Source organism: Stegodyphus dumicola, chromosome 2 (assembly GCF_044657685.1).
Source record: "Stegodyphus dumicola isolate Sdum_Otavi_A_Nest chromosome 2, ASM4465768v1".
Taxonomy (NCBI): domain Eukaryota; kingdom Metazoa; phylum Arthropoda; class Arachnida; order Araneae; family Eresidae; genus Stegodyphus; species Stegodyphus dumicola.
In genome coordinates, this window is record NC_140769.1 from 80,051,935 (window position 1) to 80,078,980 (window position 27,046).

A 27,046-nucleotide genomic window follows, 5' to 3' on the forward strand; every position below is an offset into this window, starting at 1 on the left:
TTGGCTATGGCAAAGCATTTGACAGCTATATGCCTGAAAAAAATGATGCCCTTTTTAGAGTATATGTAATAGAAAATTCATGTTACGCATGTGTAAAAACAAGAGAATATTCACGCAGCCAACTCGTTTATTCGAAGTTGAACTCGTGGCGAACTACTAGAGTTTCATTATTCTATCATTGGTGCCCTTTACTTTTGGAGTATGATAAGTTTATCTCTATTTCAATTTGAATAAGTAGTAATTTGATAAAATTAGACATCTCTGGGATTTCTTTATTAAACTGAACGTGATTAATTTTCGCGTACATCTTATAAGAACATGAGCTAACAAATGCTATGTAATCCATTATTAGAAAGTACTAACACATTAGTACGTAATATAATCCATTATTACAACATAATGTAATTCATTATTATGCATAATTATTCCGTTATTATATAGGGTGCCGCAGCGATCATAGCGTAATTTGACACAACGACGTACTGCATGAATGCGCGCCAGCTCATGCCGCATTCGTTTACTAATGAGCTGCCATTTCGAGTGTGATAGTGATATGGATGGTTGGAGTGCACAGCATCGTGCCTTTGCTGTTGAAAGTTATTTAAAAAATAACTGCTTAGTTATTGCTACCCAGCGTCTATTTCGGCAACATTTCAACTTGGGACGTTATGGGAATGTTACAGATGGGCGGACCATTGCGACAGACATTTCCAGGTAGAGTAATTTCCTGTTTTGGTGACATTTCCTAGCCGCCTCGCTCACCTGATCTCTGCTGACTTTGGGGGCACCTGAAGCAAGAAGTTTTCCGAACACGTTGTGCTACCATTCCTGACTTGAAGGATCGCATCCGAACTGCCGTCGGCTATGTCCCAGGGAATACGTTACGCCGAATTAGTTATGGCAAGTTTCCAATGATGAATGTGTTGTGCAGAGGGGGCATCATATTCAAAAAGTAATCCACGAATGGACAATGACTTACACATTAGTAAATGGCATACCTTTAACTATTAATTGACTTAAAGAGGTAATAAATAAATTACAGTTACTGGCTTATGGTGTGCTTTTAATATCCTACTATGAACGCTGCCGCACCCTATACATCATATAATCCACTGTTAGAATAATAACATAATGTAATCCATTTTTAGAAAGTACCAACACATATAGAGTTCATCTCATTAATACTATTGCGAGGAAAAGTTCGGCAAATGGCTTAGGAATTATATTCAAGAACCATAAAGCAATACGAGAATGCAGAGTTCCAGGATTATAAAAGTATTTCGGATTCACTGCTATTACTGTTTCTTCAAACTGATCGATGCTCCTTTTCAGGTCATATGTTGTGGAAAATTTTGTAATATTCATTACAACACGCTTTTCAAACTCCAAAGTGTCATCAGGCACGACTTCTTTCACTTCAAGAGCAGTTTCTTCCCATTCTTTATTTAAGTAATCAAAAATCATTTCTTTATTCACAAAATTAGTCCTGAAAAAAGAAAAAAAGAAAAAAGAACTTTTATTACATCGAAGTATATCGTTTAAAATTACCATTACCGACATTACAGTATAATTATTAACGATTCTTAGACGAATGACTGTCATCTACTTTATTGTAAAACAAACTTTATAGACATTATCCGCTGTTACTTTAATGATTCGACTATTAAACAAAGGAATTAAAATACTTAAAATTACTTTATTTGTGGTTATTAATTTTAAATATTTTTGTTTATTATAAAGCTATTTATGAACAAATAACAGATATAACTGGCTGAGGAAAAACATTTTATTCATTAGTAACGAGAACGACACCAGAGTACTTTGTAAGGTTTTAAGTTAAACTAACCAAATTTCTTTTTATTTTAAGTTACCCTTTCCTGTAAACTCTTATTTCAACTTCCCTTCAGAATGAGCGCACGGTTCAGCTTTATGCTAATTTGTTTTGGAGCCAAGTTTTGTATTTAAAGGTTAGTGAGAAACTTCTCAAGTGTGAGAGAGCTTTTAGTCTCACACCAGGTCGGCTCGGTAGACGTTCGCCAGAATAGTTAGTATTTTAAATTCTTACGCCTTAGCGCTATTACTCTAATATTGATTGAAGTGATTTAAGTGCGTTAGTACTTAGCTAAGGCTTGCTACGCACCATACATAGGCCAATCTCGCGTTTAAGCTCTGTGACAGCGACTATTTAAATGTCTACTGAAGTTTCACTTTAAATTGCTTTATTGTTCAGTTTAGACCCAAGCGCGGTCATTATTTTTCTGTTATCACTCCCGAGCTGGGAGTTGCTGTAAATATTAAGTTAAATAAAAGGGTCTTTTACACCCTTCTTATGTTATCATTCTTCTAGCACTCACAAGAACATAGCTGCATTCAGCTCACTGTTCGAGTTCAGGACATTGATACTGTCACCATCATGTTTGCCAAAAGTATGCACAGAACACTGAATCCTGACAACTTTTATAAGAAATTTAATAGCAGACAATAGCAATTGATTACCGTCGCATCAAGATTCACGCCTAACAGAGGCCGAGCGGCAAAATAGCTGAAGACTGGTAGTTCTGACCTGAGTTTGATTCCCACACGAACAAACTGCATACATGGGGGTTTTAGTGGTTTTGTCCAAGTATAACGTGTATATGAGCCAGTTTCCTCAGAAATTTGCAAAAATTGCCAAAATTCGCCACGCGAAAATTAGAAAGTCCTTCACGGAGGACAGGCAGATAGCCCTGGTGTGCTTTGCTGTAATCAATGAAACCAAACCAAAGCATACTCAAGTAGCACGGCAACGTCGTAATGACGTTGCAAATTCGTCGCGGGTCATGTTGCAATTGTTGTTATTGCGTCTTTCTCAGGTTATATTTTGGTTGTGAAAGCATCGTATCACGACATCTTAACGACGCCTAAACATTCGATGAATTCCTCCTTTTGAAATAGTTGTGAAAATGTCGTTATTATGTCCTTTTGTTACATATTGATTTATGCAGAAAAATAAGCTTAATAATGAATACATTTTTCTTCTATTTTAAAATTTTGTATTCCTTGTATTTTTCTAAAGTTTAAATATTTTATCATTTCCTGAAAACCAGAAGTTAATACAATTTTTTCTCTTTAAACTAAATATACATAATTAATAATAGGCTTATTTATTTTCAGTACTTTAAACTGTGTTTTTTAAATAACTTAAATTCTAAGTTAAGCTAATTCTAAGTTCTAAGTTTAAGATTTCATCATTTCTTTTCTTAATCCTTTAGTATGTGAGAGTAATTATGAAAGTGGTTATTATAAATATATAACAATAATAGTAGGTTTTAAGTAAATAAAACTCAAGCAGTAAATAAAACTAAAATCTATATATGTGGGTTAAAAAAGAGCGCTTCTGATTATAAACACTATTATCACATTCCTTTTTTTTAAAATTTCAGAGACAGCTTTGTAAACGTAAATACTAAGTGTGTGTAATACTAATTGAAAATTTCCCCTATCATGATAAATTAGGAAGTGGTTCTTAAGATAACATAATCAATATTTTACCTGAACTCAAGTATAAATTTATTCGCGTTTCATAGTAAAAAATATAAACATTAACTTCTATGTCTCCAAGATATGAAATGAAAGACTGCATAAAGTAGTTAATAAATGTGATCAATAATATTTTATACAAAAATATATCTAAATTTAATAACCCCCCAAAATTTCCCATATTCATATTTAAAATGAAATAATAACATAACAAACAACACACATGACAGCACTATTTAAGAAAAAACATGAACTAGCAGTGCTTGAAAGTATAAACAGCAGAAGGAAGGTAACAGAACTAAAATTTCCAATTAATGAAAAATTGTTTGTGTTTTTAAATAGTAAGCAATTAAAAGTGTAATAATTATGGATTGCAGTATTTACTAGTAATGCTTATATTTCTTAACATCATTTCTTTCGATCGTATGAAAATGTATTTAGCTATTTTTAGTTTCTACATTTTAAGGTAGTGATAGATTACAATAATTATTTCAGCCACTTTTTATAATCAATAACTTTCCTTTGGATACTGTACAGAAATCATTTAAATAATATAGTATACGATAATAAGCTCTTCGTTAAATAGCACACGATGAAACTTTTTGTTTCTATTTATTATGAATTTCTTTGTTATAACAAGCACATAAAAAGTAAGCGAAGAAAATACAATATACTTAAATTTAATAAAGAAATAAAACCTTATTTCCGACATTCATTTATTGAGATGATCTAACAAACATACATGACGGCAGTATTTAAAAAAAAACGCGAATTACGCAGTGTTTAAAAGAATCGATACCAAACGAAAAGTAATAAAACTGCAATTAGCAATCATTAAAATGTTATTTAGTGTTTTTTTAATATTACACAATTAAAACTCACATAATTATGGATTACAATATTTCACTATGCTAATGTTTCCTTAATACTATTTTTTCGATCATATGTGGATGTATAAGTGATCATCTTTATTGTAATCATAACAAACAGCATATAACTGATTTTTAAATGGTACAAACTATGCAGTATTTGGAGTTACAAATACTATGTGAAAAATAATAAAACTGCATTTTACAATTAAGATAATAAAAATACTTAATGCCTTTTTTTTTTTTATAGATTTTATTCATTTGAAGCAGAAAACTTACTATCTGCTAAAACTTTTGTATAATTGTTTAAACAAATATTTCCAAATGTAGTTAGCATTTTGATAATAACATTAAAGAATTCACAACTGCAAGACTGGTAAATTTCATTACCAAGTAGTCCGTTGTTAATTATATGCATTTTAGAAAGTGAAGTAACGCCTCAATGCTGACTGTCACATTTTTGAAAATGTGTTTCATATTTTTGGATATAAGTAGTCTAAATGACAATGGATTATAATATTAAAAACTAATAAGGAAGGTTGTTTAAGACCACCTCTAATTACCATACGTAAATATTTGCACTTATCTTTGGTTTCTGTTGTTTGGGATAATGGAAGCTTATGATACTCTTCCCCTTCAGTCAATAAGTTTTCCAAGATTAACAATTTTTCTTTACCATACTTAAATATTGGCACTGTCTTTGGTTTCTGTTGTTTGGGATAATGGAAGCTTATGATAATCTTCCCCTACAGTCAATAAGTTATCCAAGCTTAACGATTTTTCTTTGCAGATCATACACTGAAATTTCAAATAATGTCCGATATCAAACACACACATGATATCAAACAAACAACAAAACTTGTTTTGTTAAATAAATCTTCAGCAGATGTATTAAGTACTGGTACCAGTCGAAAAATTTCTTTGTATTTTGAAAATAATGAACATACAATAACAGTTTGAATTTTTGTTGCTTCTGCACTGAATGCATTTTCAGTAAAACCGCACTTTGATTGACAGTGCACTACATTTATTTTTAATATAAGCTATATTATTTATATCAGTCATTGCTTGATTCAGTTTCAAACATGAAGTCAAGACTAACAGATGGCAGCTTTATCAAATTACTTGAAAGAACTGCTTCATAACATGACGTAGATTTCATATATAAAGTGTATGCAAATGCCATCAGATAACTGCTGTACCTTTTTTCTTTGTCAGATTTTTCGAACAGTTTCATTTGCTCCAAAATAAGCCGACCATTATTGTATTCCAGTACATTGTCCTCTTTCTGTATTGAAGCTCTCCAGTATTTAACAGCTGCCTCAAAATCATTTTCAAGAATTATTATTTGTCAAATTTTCAAAAAAATTTAAAACATTCTGAAATTCACTCCACAGTGAAAATCAGTCACTCCACAGAAATTCACTCTACTCATTACATAGCTCAGCATTCATTTCTTTACCTATTTCTAAGCATTCGGCTTAATCCTAGTATACGGTACACATGGGATTTGGTGACATTATGATAACTTATTTCGATCTGCTATTAGAAATTACAAGTACAGGATTCTAATTCCGACGGCGAATTAGAAAACCGCGAAGAAACGAAAATAAGATGGAGTCTGAAAGCATTGCTCAGTTAACAATTTGTTCGAATTTGGCAGCTAGCCAAAGCGCGCAACCTCGAGCTCAGATGTTCGTTTATATAAGCATCCAGTAAATAATACACATGGAATGTCATCCGTTTCGAATAATTTAATGGAATCTTTTTTAAATGGTCTAGAAGAATTATTTCAACTGAATAGAATTGAAAACAATATTCACAATATTATATTTACAAAAAAATGTTTATCGGGCTCGCTAAAAGATTTGTAACGCCAATGTTGCCAAATCCTGAGTGTACTGTATACTAAGATTACACTAAGCATTTTTGAATGCACGAAGGACAAAAGCATAAAAACATAGCAAATAGTTCATCAGAATTTTTATAGGTAATGAATATCGTATTTTAGGACATACATTTTTTTAAATATGTCATTTACAGCCCCTTTTTGCTTGTCCTTGGAAACAGAATACGATAGGAGAAGACAAAAATTGAGTTTTTGCTTTGTATTTTTGTTCACAGTTTTTCTTATTTTGATGTCAGCATTTATTAGTAATTTATCAAATCCATTAATTTTGTCGTTTTCCATGAAAAGTGTTAATATTTCTTTCTCTTTTTCCATTAATTTTTCCGTTCTGCTTCTCCTGACTGTCGGGGAGTTTTCTGTCATATACATTGAAAAGCCGTTAAATATGCATGAATATGCTTCGTCTTTTAATATTAGACGTTTTCTCGAAATTCTTAAAATCATCCCATTTTTATCCGTAAATATATCTTCACGCACAATCATATCTTCGTGAAAATTGTACTTTTTGCACTGTATGGTAAAATGCTTCATGTGATGTCAGCATATTAATTCAAACAAATTCTTCCTTACTTCAAAATTAATAAATAAAGTCATTTTTCAGTAGTGAAATAATTGCTAACATGTGATTTGCATTCATTTCGGAAATATGATTTTTTAAAATACATGCATAACTTAATAACTTACTTTATAGATTATTTTCATTTTTAAATATTTTGGGTATAATATTTATAAAACAATATTTTAAGTATTAATTATTCTAACAAAATTTTAAACAATAATTTAGCACGCATTTTTAGTACTAAATAAATTTAAAAATTCAAAAGTATTTATATTAAATTTATATTTCATTAGATGAATATATTTAGATGAAATAAAGTAATGAAACATTGCAAAATGGATCTTATGCGGACTTCAGATTCTTGAAGGGGCAGATTTAGTCTGTTTTCATTCTAAAAGTAACGCTGATGTACTATGGAAAAAAGTGCTAAAACGACTACGTCTAAAAGCAGTCAAATCACGACGTTTCAGCGACGTCGACAAACTGCCAAGATGCGACGGCAAATATTTTGCGTCTTCGCTGCTTTGTAAAGACATCGTAAAAGTTACCACGACCACTTTGCAACCTCTTGGACCAGTTTGCAATGTCTTTGCTACGTCATGTGCTACTTGGAACATTTTTACTAATACTAATTTGCTCTGAACATGTAACTAAACCCAAGATGCCGGACATGGGCGTCGAACTTGTTTTAAAGCCAAGAGAATCTTCATCACTCAACTCATCTATAAAAATGGTTATAGGTTACAATTTACACCACTAGCGCCATAATATTCTTTACATTTTTTTTTAATTCAAGAGCCAAGCCAAAGTAAATATGCCATCTCTCAATGTGAACTCCTTTTGAGAGTCAGGGATTTAAAGTCACACATCGGTGCATAAAAAGAGATCGGCGGTTCATCTCTATATTCTGGATAATTCCATTGTTTGGATAACGCTTCTTACGTAGTGCGGTAGAAACATAACTTAAATGTTTTTCACATTTAAGGCTTCAAATTATTTGCTCATTATATATTTTTTTATTCATACTTCTAAATTTCGGATTCAAGTTAAGAGATGCAAAAGTGCCACTATTTTGATATTGATGGTTCACTCAAATGATGATCATTATGCGCAAGAATAATTTTTTCTATTCTTTCAGAAATATCTTACTTACTTATGTGCCGATGGCTCAATGGTGATCACTTTTACTCCAAACCGATACATTTCTAACCTTAGACCATCACAAAAGCTCTGAGCTGCTTGCTTACTTGAACTATAAGCGACAAGGCCAGGAGTAGAACACTTAGCTAAGTTGAAAAAGAAATAAAAAGTTAAATAGAAGCAGATGAAAAAATTTAAATAATAAATATGAAATAATTAATGATAATTTATTGTAGTAGAATGGAAGAAACACAAGAACACAGCTATAATAATTTTTGCATGTATTCATGCTACTTTTAAATCTAAATCAAGAAACGCATCAGTGGCGGTAAAGATATTAAAACTTTAATTCATGTTATCTTCAACAGAAATGCAGGAAATGAAACAAAAACTGTTTCTTAGTTATTTTTGTTGAAAATGGAATAATAATCATAATAATATTAATTGCATTTTATATAATTTGACTATTGCTGCTATAAATATTCACACAGCTAATTTTGATGCGAGTTAAATCTAATTTGCTATGGTAATGTTTTGAGCACTGGACGGTGTAAATGGAAATAGTATGTTATTTTAAATAAACGTTGATAAAAATATTTGGAAGAATTAACTAAGAAACAAGCTATCGTTACAAAAATTTCCTAACAAAAGGGTAATTCATATTAAAACACGGACTCAGAGGTGAATCCTACGGGAGATTACAGTAAATATTTCAAGATTTCTCGCCTCTCAGCTATTGTATTTTTGTAATGTCAGCTTAATAATGTTAATAAGATTAAGCAGATTAACTTTTAAAGATGGTCATGAAACAGACTTTTTGCAACAATTTCTCTGTTTTCGCAATGGAAAAAGTGGGTTCACGTATTCTTCAATGTATAAATTCTCTAGAAACCTCTCAGTAAAGAATATTTTTTGTTGACATTCAATTTAGGTATCACCGGTCCCTTAACGTTAATGATTTCCGTTTCCTTAATTTAAAATAAACCATTTAAGTCATAAAAGTGAAGCAACAGTTTTTGTTTGGCGTAGAGTTTTAGCATAGACGCCTAACTAGCATAGACTTTAACTAGCATAGAGTTTTAGCATAGACTGCTTCATTTTTATGATTTATTTAAGGCGTGTTTCTTTTTTGTCTTGATGTCGTTTAAAAGTACAGTGCACGTTGTAGGAAATCAGTGCAAAAATATACACCCCTCAGAATGCAAAAATATACACATCCAGCAAGGAAGAAATCATCAGAAAGTTTATAAACTTCTAGATGATGTCGATGATAATGGCATTAATAATTATTCATTAGAATTAAAAGGGTCCCACATATATGAAATCTTTATTAGTTGAAAACAATAATAATGACGACGATTACCATTAGCAGTAATAATAATAATAATAATAATGACAATAATAAATTTCTGTTATTCTTCAGCGAAATACAGAAAAGCCATTGAAGGAAAGCCAAATATGTTTTGCATTACGCTAAGGTAAAGCGATACGAATATTCTAAGATGGACACAAAAATAATTATTATGTTACTCAATTTTTACAGCATCAAAAATTTTAAACGACTTTTCCTTGAAAACACAGTTAAAGTGATCTTTGGTTTGGGCGTGGTGTCTGTAATATCTGCAAATTAGCAATTATTGTTGAAAGATGGAAACAAGAAAGGAAATGGGAATTGCAAAATGAGAATTGAAACACAAAATCTTAATGTAATGCCAACATGGAAATTTTAATTGCTTTATTTCATAAAATATTCATTTACTCTTTCTTTCAGAACGAATTATATTTAACTATTGTAAAATGTAATTCATTGCTATTTAATACAAGAAAACCGTAAAACATACATATATATATGGTTTGCAGAAACGCGGTATTTAACTTTCATAATTCTAATTTGCTAATTTTAACCGCTTTTTATGAAACTTGGTTTTATTCTTTCATAAAGTGCACTTTGAAATAAATCCTAGAAAAACTATTAATTGTTTACTGAATTCTATAACATCACGTAATTTCTTAATTATGTTTTTGTTCGTTTTGATTATCCTTATAACATAGGGCTATTGTTGTGGTAATGTGAAACATTATGAAAATTCCATATAGTTGTTGTAATTCTGCTACATCAGGTATTGAGTGATCTTACTAAGACCTCTAGATGTTCAAATTTCAACCTCTAGATGGCAAATTTTCATGCAATGTAGAAAGGACGTTATACAAATTAGGGTTAAAATGTAAACAGTCAGTGCTGTAATCTTTCTTCACCATGCCATTACAGAAGAAACACAAAGCAGTACTGGATGAATTGTTTTATCAGAGCTGCAATAAAAGTTTAGCTGCTCTGCTGGAATACCGACAAATGAAAAGCTTGCAAAAGATGTCGAAAAATGATTTTGAAATCATGATTACTAAACTTGAAGAGACTGGGCAGCTGGATGTGTGGCTAGAAAGTGGATGGAAACAAATTTCAGACGGAACTGTGGAAGAAGTAGCTTTAGCTGTGGTTGACAGAGCGTGGTGTTCCTGATACAAGCCCTTAAGTGGTGTCGCGTGATTTATCTATCCCTTGCTCTACAATACGAAAAACTCTGAAATACAGTTTAGAGCGGTATCTATACATGATCCGCATGGTACGTAAGTTGCATCTTAGATATCCACAACATTGCCTTGACATTATTTATGAATTTTTGGCGTGGGTAGCCATCGACAATGCATCTCTGTAGAACATCTTGTGGCCCATATTACCCCTTTTCAAGTGAATACACAGAACTGTCGCATATGGTATATGCGAATCCCACTTTGAAAGCTGCTATGTTCTGATTACGTGTGTCCTGTATTATGTGTGATGTGGTATTAGCGATGACATTATTCTTGGCTACTTTGTTTCGAGGTGAAATACTCATTAGATTCTAAAACTTGTACCATCGCGATTGCTCTTTACTGTAAATTACTGTATCATGCGACATGCGACGGAGGACGTGGACACCACCCCTCTACCAATACGGTTAATCGGTATAGCTCCACGTCCACCTTTATCTAGATAAACATACGTGTTCACTGTGCTAATATACTAATACATAAATATAAATACATATTTGGTACTTAATACAGTGGCGTTAAAGCTAATTAATGTTAGACACTGGATAATACATTGCCATGTTACAAGGTGTATGCAAAAGCATGGATACGGTAGCATATATACATAACTTGTGTACTCATATATTGAGTACACTATGATCCTTTGAAGCATTGTCATTGGATTACAGAAGACATGCACATACTGAAATATTAGGTGCGCAATGTTATGCTGGAATAAGTAATTAGTACAGTGAATTAAAAGTTAAACCCTAGATTAGTACTGTGTCGTACAGTGTCTTGCTAATGAATTATTTGTACTGTTTCTAAGTACATTAACCAATGTACAAAGATATTAAAACACGTGTATTAGGTACACAGTAATTAGTGAATACCCAAGCGTTAGGTAAGTGCTACTTTAACATGCATTAACAATAGGTACTTAATGCTGAACTGATAATTGGTGCAATTAATTTTAGAGTGAGGCTCTAGTTATATCTTTGCGATACGGTGCCGTGTTACAGGATAAAATGTGCAGATGCATAGTTACATTATCATATATACAGAACATAAATTCATGTACATATATACAGACATTTTTTGTACAGACACATTAGGTACATGATTATTCAGTGCGTAATAGATGTATATTAACTATACAGTGCCAAGATATATGATAACACTAGTAGATACATGGGTACAATTACATATAAACAAGGACATACACAATTATCTATAGACAAAAGCATATATACGCTTATATTTGGTACACAATAGTCATTGGTGACATAAACATTTGGTACTTACTTCATATACTTACATAAACTCTAGATCGATAAAATAATGTTATAACTAGTAATAGGTGCTTATTAATTTCATAATAGGACACTAGGTTGATATTTTGCCTTACTGTGTCACGTTACGTAGAAATGTATGCGGGTGCATGGGTATAGCTTCCTATTTACAATGCTGTACTGTTTTCCTATTTACAATGCTATACCTATTTACAATGCTTATATCATTCGATTTCATAATCAATAGGTACATGACACATTTATATACATGAACAGATGGTACATTGTAGAGTGCGTTGAGGATAATTGATGTAATTAATTTTACAGTATTTTAAAAATAATGCATTTATACGCAATTATAAGGTGTATAATTGTCATTGGGTACATATACATAAGGCGCATAATACATATACATATTCATATATTAGTTTCTTAATACAATGCTAGGGCAAGTAATTGGTGCTGTTATTTTTACATGTTACATGATGCTGTAGGCGATTGGGTGGATAAACTAATTTATATACTAATATACATATACACAACTTTTAGGCACATAATAATCACTAGATTCTCAGACATTAGGTACATGGTATACATATACATATATAAACAGATGGTTCATAATACATTGCTGTATAAAGTGATAAATGCAGTTAATTTTATAGTAATTTTATAGTAAGATTCTAATTTAACACTATGCGAAACGGCTTCATGTTACACAGTGTTAAATACTGGCGCATGAATACAGTAACATTTCTACTTGTTAATACTATATATATAAAAATATACAAATATTTAGGTGCATAATTAACATAAGATACATAATTATTAGATGCACTATGCATATACGTACATAATACATAAGATACTTAGTACAATGCTGGAACAATTCATTGGTGCTGTTAGTTTTAGTGTAAGATCCTAGTTTGACGCTGTGTGGTACAGTGCCATACTACAGGATGATATGCGCGAAGCCATGGATTCAGTTATATACATACTAAAGCACGTATACACAATTATTAGGCACGCAGTAATCATTGGATTTATAAGCATTATATACATGGTACATATACAGGCGATACATAATATATAAACAAATATATATATAATATATATAATAATAATGCTATAGAAGTTAGTTAATGCAATGGATTTTTTAGAATTAAGACTTTAGATTAACACTATGCGGTATAGTGTCATGTTGCGTGATGTTATATTTGGATGCATGGTTACATTCTCATACATACGAGGATATATATACATAGTATTAGGCACATAGTAATCATTGGGCTCACAATCTTAATGCACATAGTACTTTAGTCTCGTAGTCTTGAATGTACGTAATAAGGTTCAATTGGTGCTTTTAATTTGATGATGCTAAATAATATTAATACAATAATGCAGCAATGATTAATACAGTTAATGATCAATACAGTAACATTTATACTAGAACATATATATACAAATACAAGGCGCATAATTACATTGAGTATAGAATCATTGGGTGCATTATACATATTACATACATAAAACATAACTACATGGTGATGGTACTTAAGATACATTTATAAACAGGTACAGATGGTCCTTATTTACATATTGCGTACAGACAATAGACATAATTCGTTTGGTTGGCATAATGCAAATTGATTAAATGGTTGATTCTTGCTATATTACTAGGAATGTTGGATACTCCTTACGATAATTCACAGTTATTCTGTGGTGTTGGTAGTTGGCGCTAGACACTGAATTACTATTCGTCTATATGGCTGTATTACTCTATATGTCTATATGTCTATAATTACTGTATCAGCAAGTCATTCCTTTCTTAAAAGAACAAGACTATTTAGAAACTATACTATCTTCATGGAAGAGAACACAACATTTCATCATATTGGCCGACAAGTGCAGCAACTACTTTGTGTTCATTACGCAGATGGTTGGTTAATTTCGAATGATTTCGGGATGCCCGACATCCTCGTTCTTCGGACTTGAATTCCTGTGATTGGGTTGAAGAGATTTCCGACAGATCGTGCTTAAGGAGGAAACATACAGACTCTATCTTAATTCAAAACAAGAAGAACACGCCTGTTCCTCCAGAAGTTACTGCAGTTGCTCAAAATCTTCCTGTTACTATTGCACTTTGAACAATACGATTGATGTAATGGTATGCACACTGTCCTTGTCCTAATGTGTAATACAGTTTTATATTTCAAATTTTTATTTTCTGTTCTTTATGCACCGTTTTTCAACTAGTCGTTGAAATTTGATCTCTTATTTTTATAGCAGTTTTCTTTTTTTAGTGGTCCATATTTCGCATAGTACCAATTTCCAACAAAATATGTCGATAATAGATACAGTTGTGTTCTAGATTCGAGTAGGGTTACTTTAATAATAACCACTTTGAATTACGGCCTATAATTTAAGCTGATATTGTAGGGTTTTTCTTATTTTGCACAAAAAATTTATTTTAAGTTTTCCTGTTCTCAACTTCTCAAACTCCCCCTCACATTCTCTCGCCAGGATGTAAATTTAATGTCAAGTGCTATTTAAACGTGTGATTATTCTCAGTTTATTCAGAGCGTGTTTCGCTAGCCAAGCGCACATTTCGTTGTTATTTCGCGGTCATGCTCGTAAGCCTCTTGGCCTTATCAGTTTAGTATCACGCCGGATAGATTTCTGAGAGTCCATCTCTTAGAGTAATTTTGAAGTGCGGTCTTGCACTCGTTTATTTTTCAGGTTTGATTTGTATTATAATCTACGTTTAGTTACTGCCGCAAGTGAATGGTGTTTTGTAATGCACGAAGTCCGTACTTTCTATTAATTTAGTTTGGTTTATTAAAGGGTTATTTTGTACCCTTCTTCTGTGCTGGTATTTAATTCACGCTTGTGCGAGAATTCGCCAGGTTCACTGTAGGATCTAAGTTAGTGTATGTGGAAATGAAGAGATAAATCTTACAATATGCAAAGAAAAACCATTAGATGTCATTTTAAATTGTTCATTAAACTTCAAAAGAAATAAAAATTTATTGAAGTCTTGAAATGCTGGTCAAATATTTTCCTGTCCAAAATAATTTATTTCATTGGAAATAAAAGCAGGAAAAAAAATTTTATAAGGGCGAGTCAAATGAAAGTGAGCCAACCCCTCCTCAGCAAGAATGGTTCGGTCCATCATCTGCGGCGAATGCGCGTAGCACAGAGACAGCCTTCATTTACGAAAGTGGCGCGAAAGTGTGAGGTTAAAGTTCTTTAAGGTGCTCTTACACTGTGTTGAAGACGGTAGCATGACATAATGGACGCTCCAAAAGAGGAACAGCGTGGTGTGGTCAGGTTTTTGACAGCTGAAGGTGTTTCCCAACATGAAATTAGTCGCCGTATGTGTACGGTGAACATTGCATCGCATTGGCCACTGCGAAGCGTTGGAGCAAACGGTTCAGAGAAGGACGTGAAAGTTGCAAAGACGATCCAAGACCGGGCCAAAGCCACCTTGCAATCACCCCCGACACAATTGCACAGGTTGATGAGCTGATTAGACAAGAACGGAGGATAAGCATTACTGATTAATTACTGATTGAATTTGTTAAACGTGGAGAGACTATCAATAGTTCGCGATATTGTGCAGCGCCGGATCGGCTGCGTGTCGCAATCAAGAACAAACGACCTGGAAGATTGACGAATGGTGTGATCTTGCTACAGGACAATGCTCGTCCCCACGTCGCTGATGTGGTTAAGACACAACTGGCAAAGTTCAAGTGGGACACGCTGCAACATCCTCCATACAGCCCAGATTTGTCGCCATGCGACTTTCACATTTTCAAGAAACTGAAAAAATATCTCAAGGGTACCAGATTCCTGTCGGACGACGTCATGAAGGAGTCGGTTACAGACTTTTTGAATCGACAGCCCAAGGAGTTTCATAAGACGGGGATCACGCGGCTCATTTGTCACTGGGATAAATGTCTCAATGTTCATGGAGACTACCTTTAAATAAAGTACTCTGTTTGTCATATATTCGCATTGGCTCACTTTCATTTGACTCGCCCTTGTAAATTTAACATTTTAAATTTCTTCAGTGGAATAACAGTAATTATCCCTAGAAATGCTTATAATTAGACGTTAAAAGGTTAATAGAAATCACATACAAGGCAACTGTTATTTGGAAATTAAAAATGTCTCACCAACGAAGCTTGTGGTTGTTATCACTCTTCCTTGAGATTTGCACAACATCGGTAGAAAAGCCTTTGTCACGCGGACGACACCAAAAGTATTCACATCAAATATCTTTTTTACAGTATTCATACTGGTCCAAATCACTTCTCCACCAGCACTGATGCCCGCATTGTTAACAATGGTCCACAAGACTTCGTTACATGAAACAAAAATGAGATTCTTAGAAACAGAATAAAGGTAATGAGAAAACCAATACATTTTTATTGACAGTATATGCGATAATAGTAACTCAAATTTATTACATCTGGCGCAAAAATATATATTTCAGAGAGAAATAATGAAGAAAATGGAATATAATAAACAAATATGGTCTCATTTTATTTTGCGTCAAAAAACATGTGATTTATGTACTAGAAGTCAGTCTGAAGTAAATTAACAAAACCATGTTCATTCATTTTCTTTTCAGACACCTGATGTTCTGGGCCTTATAATAAAATAGTAAAAAATGTTTCAAAAGTGTGGTTTTTATTGACAAGTGTTACATCACTGATAGCTTTTTTTCAACAGTTTCCCATTCTCTGGCAGAAGATGTTTACCTTACTTAAATTTGTGGAAATCCACTTAATTAATTGTTTCGTAAGACTATCATTTCTTTTAAACTTCATGGTAAAATACTAAATTCCTTTTAGTTATTATGACTGATGATTATTTTCTTAATGCATTTAAAACTATTCGGAGAACTTGATAGAACTTCACATTTGGTGAAGTTGTAGATTTTCTTAGCCCATTGTTTTATTATTTTGCCTCTACTACCAGTTCTATTTCCGTCGTCTCCCACCAAGATGCAGATTAGTTACATATATATAAGAATATAAATTTTGAAGTTCAAACAATTTCCAAATTTAGAAATTTTATTATCTTTACATACGCTGAGCTAAAAAAATATATCATTTTTTTGTTCAGAGAAAAAATAAGTAAATCCTTCAGTTTAAAACAAGAACTGCTTATATATAAGTGCATCACAATGATTTTCTATAAATGTACGTGAGGTGATACATTTAGCTTGACAGTACCTTATATCGAAGAAAACTGTGTGTGGAATGGTCTCATTCAGCTGATCGATCTTCCATCAGAGTTTTCCACTGAAGCATTGTTCATAGTGAAATTTTTGATTAATTTCATGAGTTTATTTATTTTCTGAATTTTACTGCTCGGTTTTGAGCAGAGTTATGCTGATAAACAGAGAGGGTGTTTATACACATTTATTTAAAAATATTTTGAGGCCGTTTAATCAATGTTTATTTTTTTAATGCTCGATCTGATAGCCTTTTGTCTAGACTACAGGTATGCATCGTGATTTAAGTGACAAAACGGTTTTTCATAAAATTTTCAGGGATGGGGTTGTACTCGAATTGCTTCTTCTCTGCCTTTGCTTGAACTCAAGAGCCGTCCAGCAGACCGAACTTCCAAAGCAGCTGGATTACAACACCATGCCCAGTTTGTTCCACGACTTTTCAGAGTTCATTGATAGTGATGGATTTGCGTTTAGAAGGACCTCTAATCAAGAGACCGAACGCACAATAATCCATAGTTCACCTATTGTCCAAAGTTACCTATTGTTCAAAGTTCACCTATTGTCCAAAGTTCACATATTGTCCATAGTTCACCTGTTCGCCTCCGTCACCATGAAATAACTTCAGGGGGCTTTGCCAACACCTCCTTACAGAAGGTGTTGTCTTAAGGAGGTGTTGGCTTTGTAGGATTGCTTTGGAAATGTATATTGACAATATCTCCATCAATCTTCATTTTGTTTCAAGGAATGCAGTGGTACCTTTCGAAGTGTGACTTTTGCTTTATCTTGATGAAGTTTCACTCTTTGAATGTTCTTGAGATGAAGAAGTGGAATTCTTTTTCTAAGCACAGGACGAAAAATTTTCTTTATATAATACGTTAAGCTTATTTTAACATTTTCACCACTCTTTGTTCCTATTTACTTTTAATTTTACATTGTAGGTGAATTCTGGGACAATCCTAAGGCCCCTACTCAAACTTTCTTTTCCTTGACGAAATCAGGTTTGCATACTTTTTCTCATCGTTTGGCGATAGTAAATAGACCTCTTTTTTTTCTGTTGCAGTTATTTAAGTAAAGCCAGACATCATCAAAGGTCACAAATTATTTCCAATAATCTCCTGCTTATCTTTTAGAAACTGTTCTGCATTACGCCACATGCCTCAACTGGTGAACATTATGTTTTTTAACTTTTTAAATTGCAAATCTTAAATTATTACTTTATTTATTGTTGCTGCAGATGTATTTAAAGAATTTCCAACTGATTTGTGCACTGACGGTATTTGTATTTTTATCAATCATTTAATGTTAGAAACTTTAGAAATAAAAAATACGTACCTTTTTCGGGTACTCATTTAGTATCTTCCTTCCATGCAGAAAAGTTAATTACGCTTTTTCACTTTCCTGTTAATAATATTCTTTAATTTTCACATATAAATTTTAATGACATAAATTTCAGAGAGTTTTTGAATTATCGAATAGGAATATTTCTCGTTGGAAAGCGCAAAAAACATATCCTTCAACCCACAGCTTGTTTACATTCGATAATTCGAAAGAAGAATAAATTTAAAAGTAGCAGACTGTATTTATCATTTCAAATAAAAAGCTCTTGTCAGAATATTTTAATCCAAAATATTTGCTTTTTTTTTAGTTTTTTAAAATCATTCTGAAAATGCATAATTACCCTCAGTAAAACAATAAACTAATTAATCCACCTTCTTTTAATCTGTTCTTAATATTACGAATTTATTACTTAGTTCCGCTTAATCTTCGATTGATTTTATCGCCAAATCTTAAAATGTATATGCAATTTTAATGTTAGATACTTTTTAATCTCTCCATTGTCACACTTATTGACTTCTTACCGTAGCGAGGTTCTCATGTTTATTCGAATCATCACAGAATAGAAGGCTTACTGGTAGAAAGGGCTACTCGAACATTAAACTGATTTAATTTGGAAACGCAGAATCATTTGCTATGAACTTTCTAAGAAGTTTATAGCACAACTGATAGTTTGGGCAATAAATATAAAACACCGTTAAATTTTATTTAGTGCTCTAAATTCAAATGATATGACTCTCCGCAATGTCTAACAATACTGAAAACAAAAAATGCTCTGCGGAATTAAAATGCTTGATAGTCTTTAATATACACTAATTTTCCTATTATCTTTATTAATTACTGTATTAAACTGAAATAATAACAAAATTTACATAGATTATTATGAAAATGAATAAACTAAATTTATCTTATTACCTTTTTCGGGACATTTTAATGTTTTTTTTACCTCTGTTGATTTCTGAGTTGCCATTTAATTAGCATAGTTTATTTATCCGCATGCGCCCTCTAACATACTGTCTTCGCATTCCAGTATTACCGCATGCTGGAAACTTCATCTTTGCTATACTTTTACAGACATTAGGTAATTTGGAAGCAGGAAAGATGAAACATAAACAACCGCTATCGCCGGGAATCGAACCGCGGACCTATAGAATACGCGCCCAAGGTGCAGACCACCACACCTAGAAGGCGAGAGAAATACCTTATATACTTCCCCCTTTTAAAGGGCGACTGTGGTTTTTAGGGGACACAACCGCAAATCCTGGGTGTGGAGAACCATCATCCACCACCCTTTTAGTTCGGGCGCCAGTGTAGAGACATTAGGTAATTTGGAAGCAGGAAAATGAAAAATGAGCAGCCGTCTTATCTGGGAATCGAACCGCGGACCTCTGGAATATGCGCCCAGAGTGCAGACCACCACACAACGAAGGCATGCCAAGAAGGCGGGAGAAATACCTTATATACTGACTTCTCATAAGTCACTACATCAAACATCTTGATCTGAAAAATCCTGTAGATATCATTGTTCTTGTTTTTCTCCTTCCAGAATCTAGGCCCACAAAAAGCCGAGAGGTGAAGTCATGGAGGTAAGAAAGGAAGGAGTGGCCAGCTAGGCACTAACAGTGAAGCACTGCTCCGAAGCTTCGGTCTCCAGATGGGGCGTTTTTTGGTTACATTCAGAAGCTCCACTGACAGCGCTTCCATAGTATTTTAACACACGACAGGTCCATATGCAAATCAAAAAACGGGACATTTTTCGCATAAAAGAAACATTTTCATTGTGTGATGGATACCAGCAATTTGTATAGTTTAGTGACATTTACGCAAAAATCACATCTTGGTTATTTTTCGATAACTAACAAAAGCGATTTTGATTATGAATTTGTTTTATAAAATTATAAGCTGTTGAGCCACAAAAATATAGATTTTAGCGAAAATGTTACGCTTAAAGAATGAAAAATACTTTACGGTACAATTAAAATTGTATACGTCTTTCGATACCCTTGATACAGTATTCTCTACTCTTATTTTCTGTTCCAAACGCCAAAATATTTTAAATAAAATAATTTTTTTGTCATCCACATATTATTGTGACATGTATTTTTTAAATGATAATTCGTCACCTATAGATATTAATATTGAAGAACACGATTGCATGTTGCATACAAATGCTTTAAGTTTATGTGCATAACAAATGGTTTATTACATATCTGGTTATATGATCCAGAGAATTTCTGCAAAAATGTGCTTCTTGTGTAAATGCATTATATGGGCAGCAATCTGCTATTTGTTGCAAATCGTTTATTTGTTATAAAAGTAAAGGATACTTAATTTATCCATCAACTGCTGTATACATATTTCTTATCAAAACATTTTGGGTATATGCTAAATTATTGTAAATTACTTTACTGGAAAAATAAAGTGAATGCACAGAAATTAAAGATTTGCACATGCCGTAAATGAAAAATGTGAAATATGTATGTGAATTTATGCATATGCTTGCAAAAAGCATGTATCTGCCCTTAACAAAATACATAAATATTTATTAAATTATTTATAAATGTATTTGAAATGAAGGGTTTATTCATTCATAAACAGTGAAAGTTACTGTGAAGAAATCTAATTATTAAATATATCTAAATTTATAACGATTATAAATATTATCTAAATATATAATAGCATTAACATTGAATTGTAAACGTAAACTGAAATCCTGTTAACAGATACATTATAAAGCTATTTCAGCAAGAATTGTTCGTACTGGAAAGCAATCTGTTAAAAGGTATTGTAAAGCAAATTCTATGAGATGTGTACTTAAGGAAGTAATAAAGAAGAGTTTCAGAATATGTATTGTTAAAATTAATGGTAAAAAACATTTTATAATAACTCAGTTACAAGTTTTAAATAATATTTAAAAAAATCCTTTTTTTATTCCCTTTCAGAAATATTCAAAGAAAGTCAAGAACTATTTAAAGTATTTCGGTATTAAAATAAAATGTGCTCTAATTTGAAATGGACAGAATAGAACATTAATTATAAATTGCCTTAGATTTTTCGATTTAAAAGATGCCTCACAAGCTCAAAAAATCATGTCATATTTGAGAAAGTATTTTAGGAAGGAGCTCTATAAATAAAGAAGAAATAATTCATAATACAATAAGCGTTGATCTTAATTTTTGTAATCCTTAACCGAATAAAATCGAATTACCTTAAACTTTTTTTCTAATGTAATTAATGAAAACTTGTGAAAATATTTTATTCAAATTAAACCGTTCTGAGCAAACTGTTCTGTGAAAAGTACAGCATTTAATTCCGTTCAGAATGAAATGATGTTTAAAAAACGTATTCTTTTCAGAATATGTATTGTTAAAATTAATGGTAAAAAACATTTTATAATAACTCAGTTACAAGTTTTAAATAATATTTTAAAAAATCCTTTTTTTATTCCCTTTCAGAAATATTCAAAGAAAGTCAAGAACTATTTAAAGTATTTCGATATTAAAATAGAACTCTGAAATATTATAGAAAAGAAAATATATGAATTTATATGCATATTACAAAATATTTACAACAGATCGTGTCAAAATCCATTAAGTTCAATGGTAAATGACCCAATGTTTTGGTCACTACAAAAGAATTGCCAGTGCTTCAAAGCAATGTATGGGGAAACCGGTTAGGGCCACTAGGTGAATAAGAATCCTTCGTGAAGGCATCCCTTCCCTCAGACTGGCAGCCTATGTGTTCTTTGCTGTACTCTAAATTATTATAATTTTTACAGACGTCAGCGTCTTTTTACCGATATTTTAAAACTCTTGAAAATAGGAGATAAGTTTAGCATAGACCGATTTATCACTTCTTCATTGGCAGCATTTTGATTTTCGATATCATGCATCAAATGCTTTTAGTCATGAAACATTTCGACTCATACCTTAACATTGCGACTCAATATTTAACTCTAGCATTTAATCTGAATAATGTTCTCACCCTAACGGCGCTTCAAGGGATTTACTTCGTTAAATATCAGCGAGTTATCGCCCTGATTAAAATAAGACTTACACAGATTAATATTCGAGATTTTATTTGACTATTCTTATTGTATAACATCTAAAAAGGAAGCGAACTATAAGATTGAGTATTTATTTAGAGCTTTGACGTGCACAAAGGTTACAATCAAATTCCTTAACATAAGATAACTAGTATTCCTGTCTAATATCCCTCTTACCAGCCTAGGACAACAGGACTTTGCCTTCCGTTAAAGTATGTAGGGGGGGGGAAGAGGTAGAAGAAAAATCAAGAAATTAAATTCTGAAACAGTTCAGATTTTATCGCTCGCCCAAAAGGACTCTTAAGATTTAAGATGGTTTATCAGCATAAATTATCAATAGAGATCGCACAAGGAGTATTAGGAAGTATTTTATGGTATATTAGGTGAGTATGCAATTAGACTACCATGGCAGCATTATATGTCTCTGTCTGCTAAAAAGTGAAAAAATATGTAAGTAATTCTATAAAAATATGTAATGGTTTTAATTAGATACATCATGAATTAAATGCATTTTTATTTAAATCAATCAGATTATAAAGGAAAAAAATAATATTCTTAAAAAGCGAATTTGTTGATTTCAAATTGTTTAGTTTGTTTATCAGTAGCAGATAGAGTAAATATAAAAGAATAATATCTTAAATTTTTCTGAATGGCAACAAATTTTTCTGAATGCCTACAGACCGTTTCTTCTACTGCTTGCTCCTATTGGTTAAAACAAGAAACGTAGGGTTAGAGAATCTTGTGCTTGGCGGCTTTTGCTTAATCGCCCTTGCTATTTGTATATGAGCGTGGTGTACCGAAAAGCTTGCATAGCAACGCAAAAGCCGTAGCTCAATGGTACGGAGTACGGATGAAATTCACAGATTTCTATTTCGTGGGTTCTACTGTATACCCGCTCGTGACTTTTACAAACTCTGCACGAGCTTATTTTTATTTTTATCCTCACTTTGTTGAATGACTTTGTCATTATTAACCTTTTCGCCTTCGCGTACGGTATTAAAAATTTAACACCTTTATTTTCTCTACTTTTGTTAATGCTCATTTTTATTTACTGGTTTGTACTCTTTTGTAGTAGGTACCAGTGGCAAGATTACGATCCAAGATCCAATATCCCGAAAAGCGTTACAATTGAAACAGCGCATAACAGAATAAAATATAATTCTAATTATGCTTACTCATAATTTAAGTAAAAAGAAAAGATATTCAACGCCCTTAAATGTTCATTGTATGTTTTCATTTGGTTTATTTTTTTAATATTCCTTTTGTTTGTATCAATTAATGCACTGTTTAAATTTACACAACCGACTCTTTCCAACAGAAATAACGAAAACGTACATATGCCTTTCCACCTGAACACTTTCCACCAAACAATTATCGTACTTTTAACAGTTTAAATGCATTCTTTAACCAAATACAAATAAACTATTAATAAGACCAGTGGGTTATTTAAAATATATTCCACATAACCTCCACTTAGCTTTCATTCATAAAATAAAACTTTATCGAATGTTTACTGAATGTTTATCGAAATATATATCGCTGTTTCTCCTCACTTCACTGAAAGCCCACAAGGTATGCTTGGCGTTGATTACCAAGCCAACAAGGCGATAACTCGCCATTCCAAATATGACCGCCAAGCAGATGTTTCATTAAATGAGAGCAGACCATAGAAGAAATGGTCTGTATGCTTTGTGAATATGCGTGCATCAAGCAAAATCGCGTTTCGAGACCAATAAAAGCCATTTGGCTAAAAAGAAAGAAAAAGAATAATAGTAAGAATGTATAATTGAGTTTATTAAGTTTTTGGCAACCCTTGTTTGCGTTGTCATTCGGAGTTAACTGGCTTGCTCGCGCTTTTGTAATACTGTTAAGGCTTAACGGTGTAGTTATTTAGTAACTACAATTAAACTACTTATTTTGATCTACTATTAGTTCCTTTCTTTAGTTTTAGAAACAGTTTTTTACCTCCCACTAATACCACCAATGCATTTTCTTTTGAACTCAAATACCCGGATTGAGCACCAACTGCAAGACGGTTTTTCGCTCGATAAAGTATGAGTTGTAGATATTTTCTGCTTTAAGTTTTATTGCCCAAGCTTTTTATTTGTAAAACCTTCTTGTCTGGGTAACGGTAACAGAATACGTACCTGCCTCGTTAACTGAATGACATTACAGGAACTGGCGAACCAGCAATAGCCACCCGAAGATGGTCTTACACTCCAGCTGGGCCCAGGGTACCACATCCCCGGGACACTAATTATTTTAGGCTCCCTCTAACAAACCCACCGCTAAACTAATCGTATCAGAACCACCGTCCCAGAGGTCAGAGACCACGATGGGGTGGGGAACTAGAAGCAATGACTGGCCGTTAGTTGGCTGCCTGCCAGCGCTACGCGGGATGCCCTATCCTTAGGTTTTACATGGAATACCAAGGAATCAGTGACTGGACGCTCAATGGAACAAATGCTATTTGGCTACCAATACCCTGGTGGATGAGGACATACACCTCCCGGCCCATGACGAGTGAATATATACCCTCGTGGCCGAGACTCCCTAGATACAGATCCTAGCCAGTCCTGCACAGAGCGCTCAACGTCGACCCCCCGGAGGGTCTGGTCTGGGTAAATGTATGTGAAGTGGTCCAAAAGAAAAATAGAATAGTATTTAATTTAAGCTTAATTGTTAGCAAAACTTAAAATAATACAACTGTATTATAAATGTTTTCAAAACTATAAAATTTTTTTTTGCTTTTCCAATTTAATCCTGCGTTGGAGAAATTAAAAGTTTTATTAATGCACAGGTGACCTCTTGTGTTTGAGAAACATTCATTATTTTAATAATAGCACCATAAAGTTTTACAGGACATGTATAATTTGAATTGAATCAGGCTTTTAAGAAATTTAAAATTTTGTTACAGCTCAGGTGACCTCCAAACACTGTTTGCAAAAGAATATGGAAGCAGCTTCATTTCGGACCGTTGATATATAACCACACCGGTATTATATATGAGTGACGTGTTTATATATGTGCCGCGTATATATATAAGCATATGAGTTTACGTATATTTAAAGAGGATGTCTCAAACTATATTTATTTCAGAGGGCGTAAGAATCTATATATTTACAATGTGACTTGATTCAGAAAATTGTGAAATAAAAGAACGGAGTTAATTGATGTTAATTGTTAATTCTTAATTGATTCGTTTAAATAAAATATTACAGAAATATATATGTTTCAATCCTAGTTTCCCTCACGGATATTATTCACAAGTAGTCTTTTAGCCATGATGCTACTGATAGGTTTAAACAAGCTGTTACAGAAATATAATATGTTTTTCCCCCTTTTGATAAGCGATACTAAAACGTATGTTCGTGTGCGTGTAGATCAGTTTGATAAGGTTTTCCTTATCAAACGTATTTTACACCATTTCTTCAAAGGTTTTTAATCTGCCTTTTTACTCAAAATACGATTTCAATTATATTAATTGTTATTATTTTTACTATGGAAGCTATAACATCGGCTAACGTTTTTAAGATTTTTTTCCTTTGGTTATTTTTATTGAAAAAAAGAAATGTTTTCTATTTGCGATTCTATTTCCACGAATTTACGGATAGTAGCTTCTGGATGAAATTTAATTATGGAAACGAAACTAAAAAATTCTGTAACTACTTACTGTTATCTCCCAGTTGTCTCTTGATGTAATCTTTGGCTTCTTGAACGCTGTCGTCGGACGTCACGTCATGTGGAACGATGTGCAGTCTATTTGAAGTGTTTTGCTTTAAATCTTCATCACCTTCCCCTTTTGGAAACAAACATCCAGCAAATACATGCAACCCCAATCTGTCTAATCTACGAGCTAGTGCGTTCCCAAATCCAGTATCACAACCTGCAACAGACGTTCTTAAAATTTTATAAAGAGGTGAATGTATTTTTGTAAAATTTAGAGTAATTTAGTTGCTAAAAGTAGGTTGATGAAAGGAATATTATGTCAATTAGTTTTGTCATAAGAAAAGTTATATAACTTAAGATTAAACTTTAAATTAGCTCTTAATTCCTCTTTTTAGTTTCAAAACGCGTCTTATCTGGAAATTAATTCTGCAATCATCTGCATTGCGCATAATTCCTTGTCCAATCAGATTAAAGCAAAATTTCGAATAGAAATAGCTACTAATTGCGTATTTCGTCTTACTGCTGACAAAGTGTCGCTAGATAATTTCCGTTATCTTAAATGTGATGGCATATCTTAAATTATGGGAGGCGTTTAGCAGCCATGTTCTTCTACCAGTTATGAAGATATGTGCTAAGAAAATCGTCATCTAAAAATAAATAATGTTTAACTATCAAGCTGGGTCGTACTTCTTCCAAAATTCCATCCACTCATTCCACTATGCCGCAATTTCAAATTCATCTACGCAGAAGTCCTTTCGGCCATGACTAGAAAGTGAATTGTTTTCATCATCGACCAAGATTACAATATCATATATACATATATATGTAATGATAGCACAACATATTTGAAGCACTGAATGTAAGAACAGTGAGATGTAGAACCACAGAAATACTAA

General features: G+C 32.6%; 1 protein-coding gene across 1 annotated transcript; it reads right to left on the reverse strand.

Annotated features, from left to right (window-relative positions):
* Positions 1-259: 259 nt before the first annotated feature.
* LOC118204522 (retinol dehydrogenase 7-like) lies at positions 260-26,404 on the reverse strand (the record flags this gene model as incomplete). The annotated part of the gene is made up of 4 exons (XM_085810177.1): positions 260-1,486; positions 8,010-8,142; positions 16,035-16,217; positions 26,155-26,404. Coding segments are annotated over 4 exons (882 nt in total), but the record flags the coding sequence as incomplete, so codon positions are not given.
* Between the last annotated feature and the right edge of the window lie 642 nt (positions 26,405-27,046).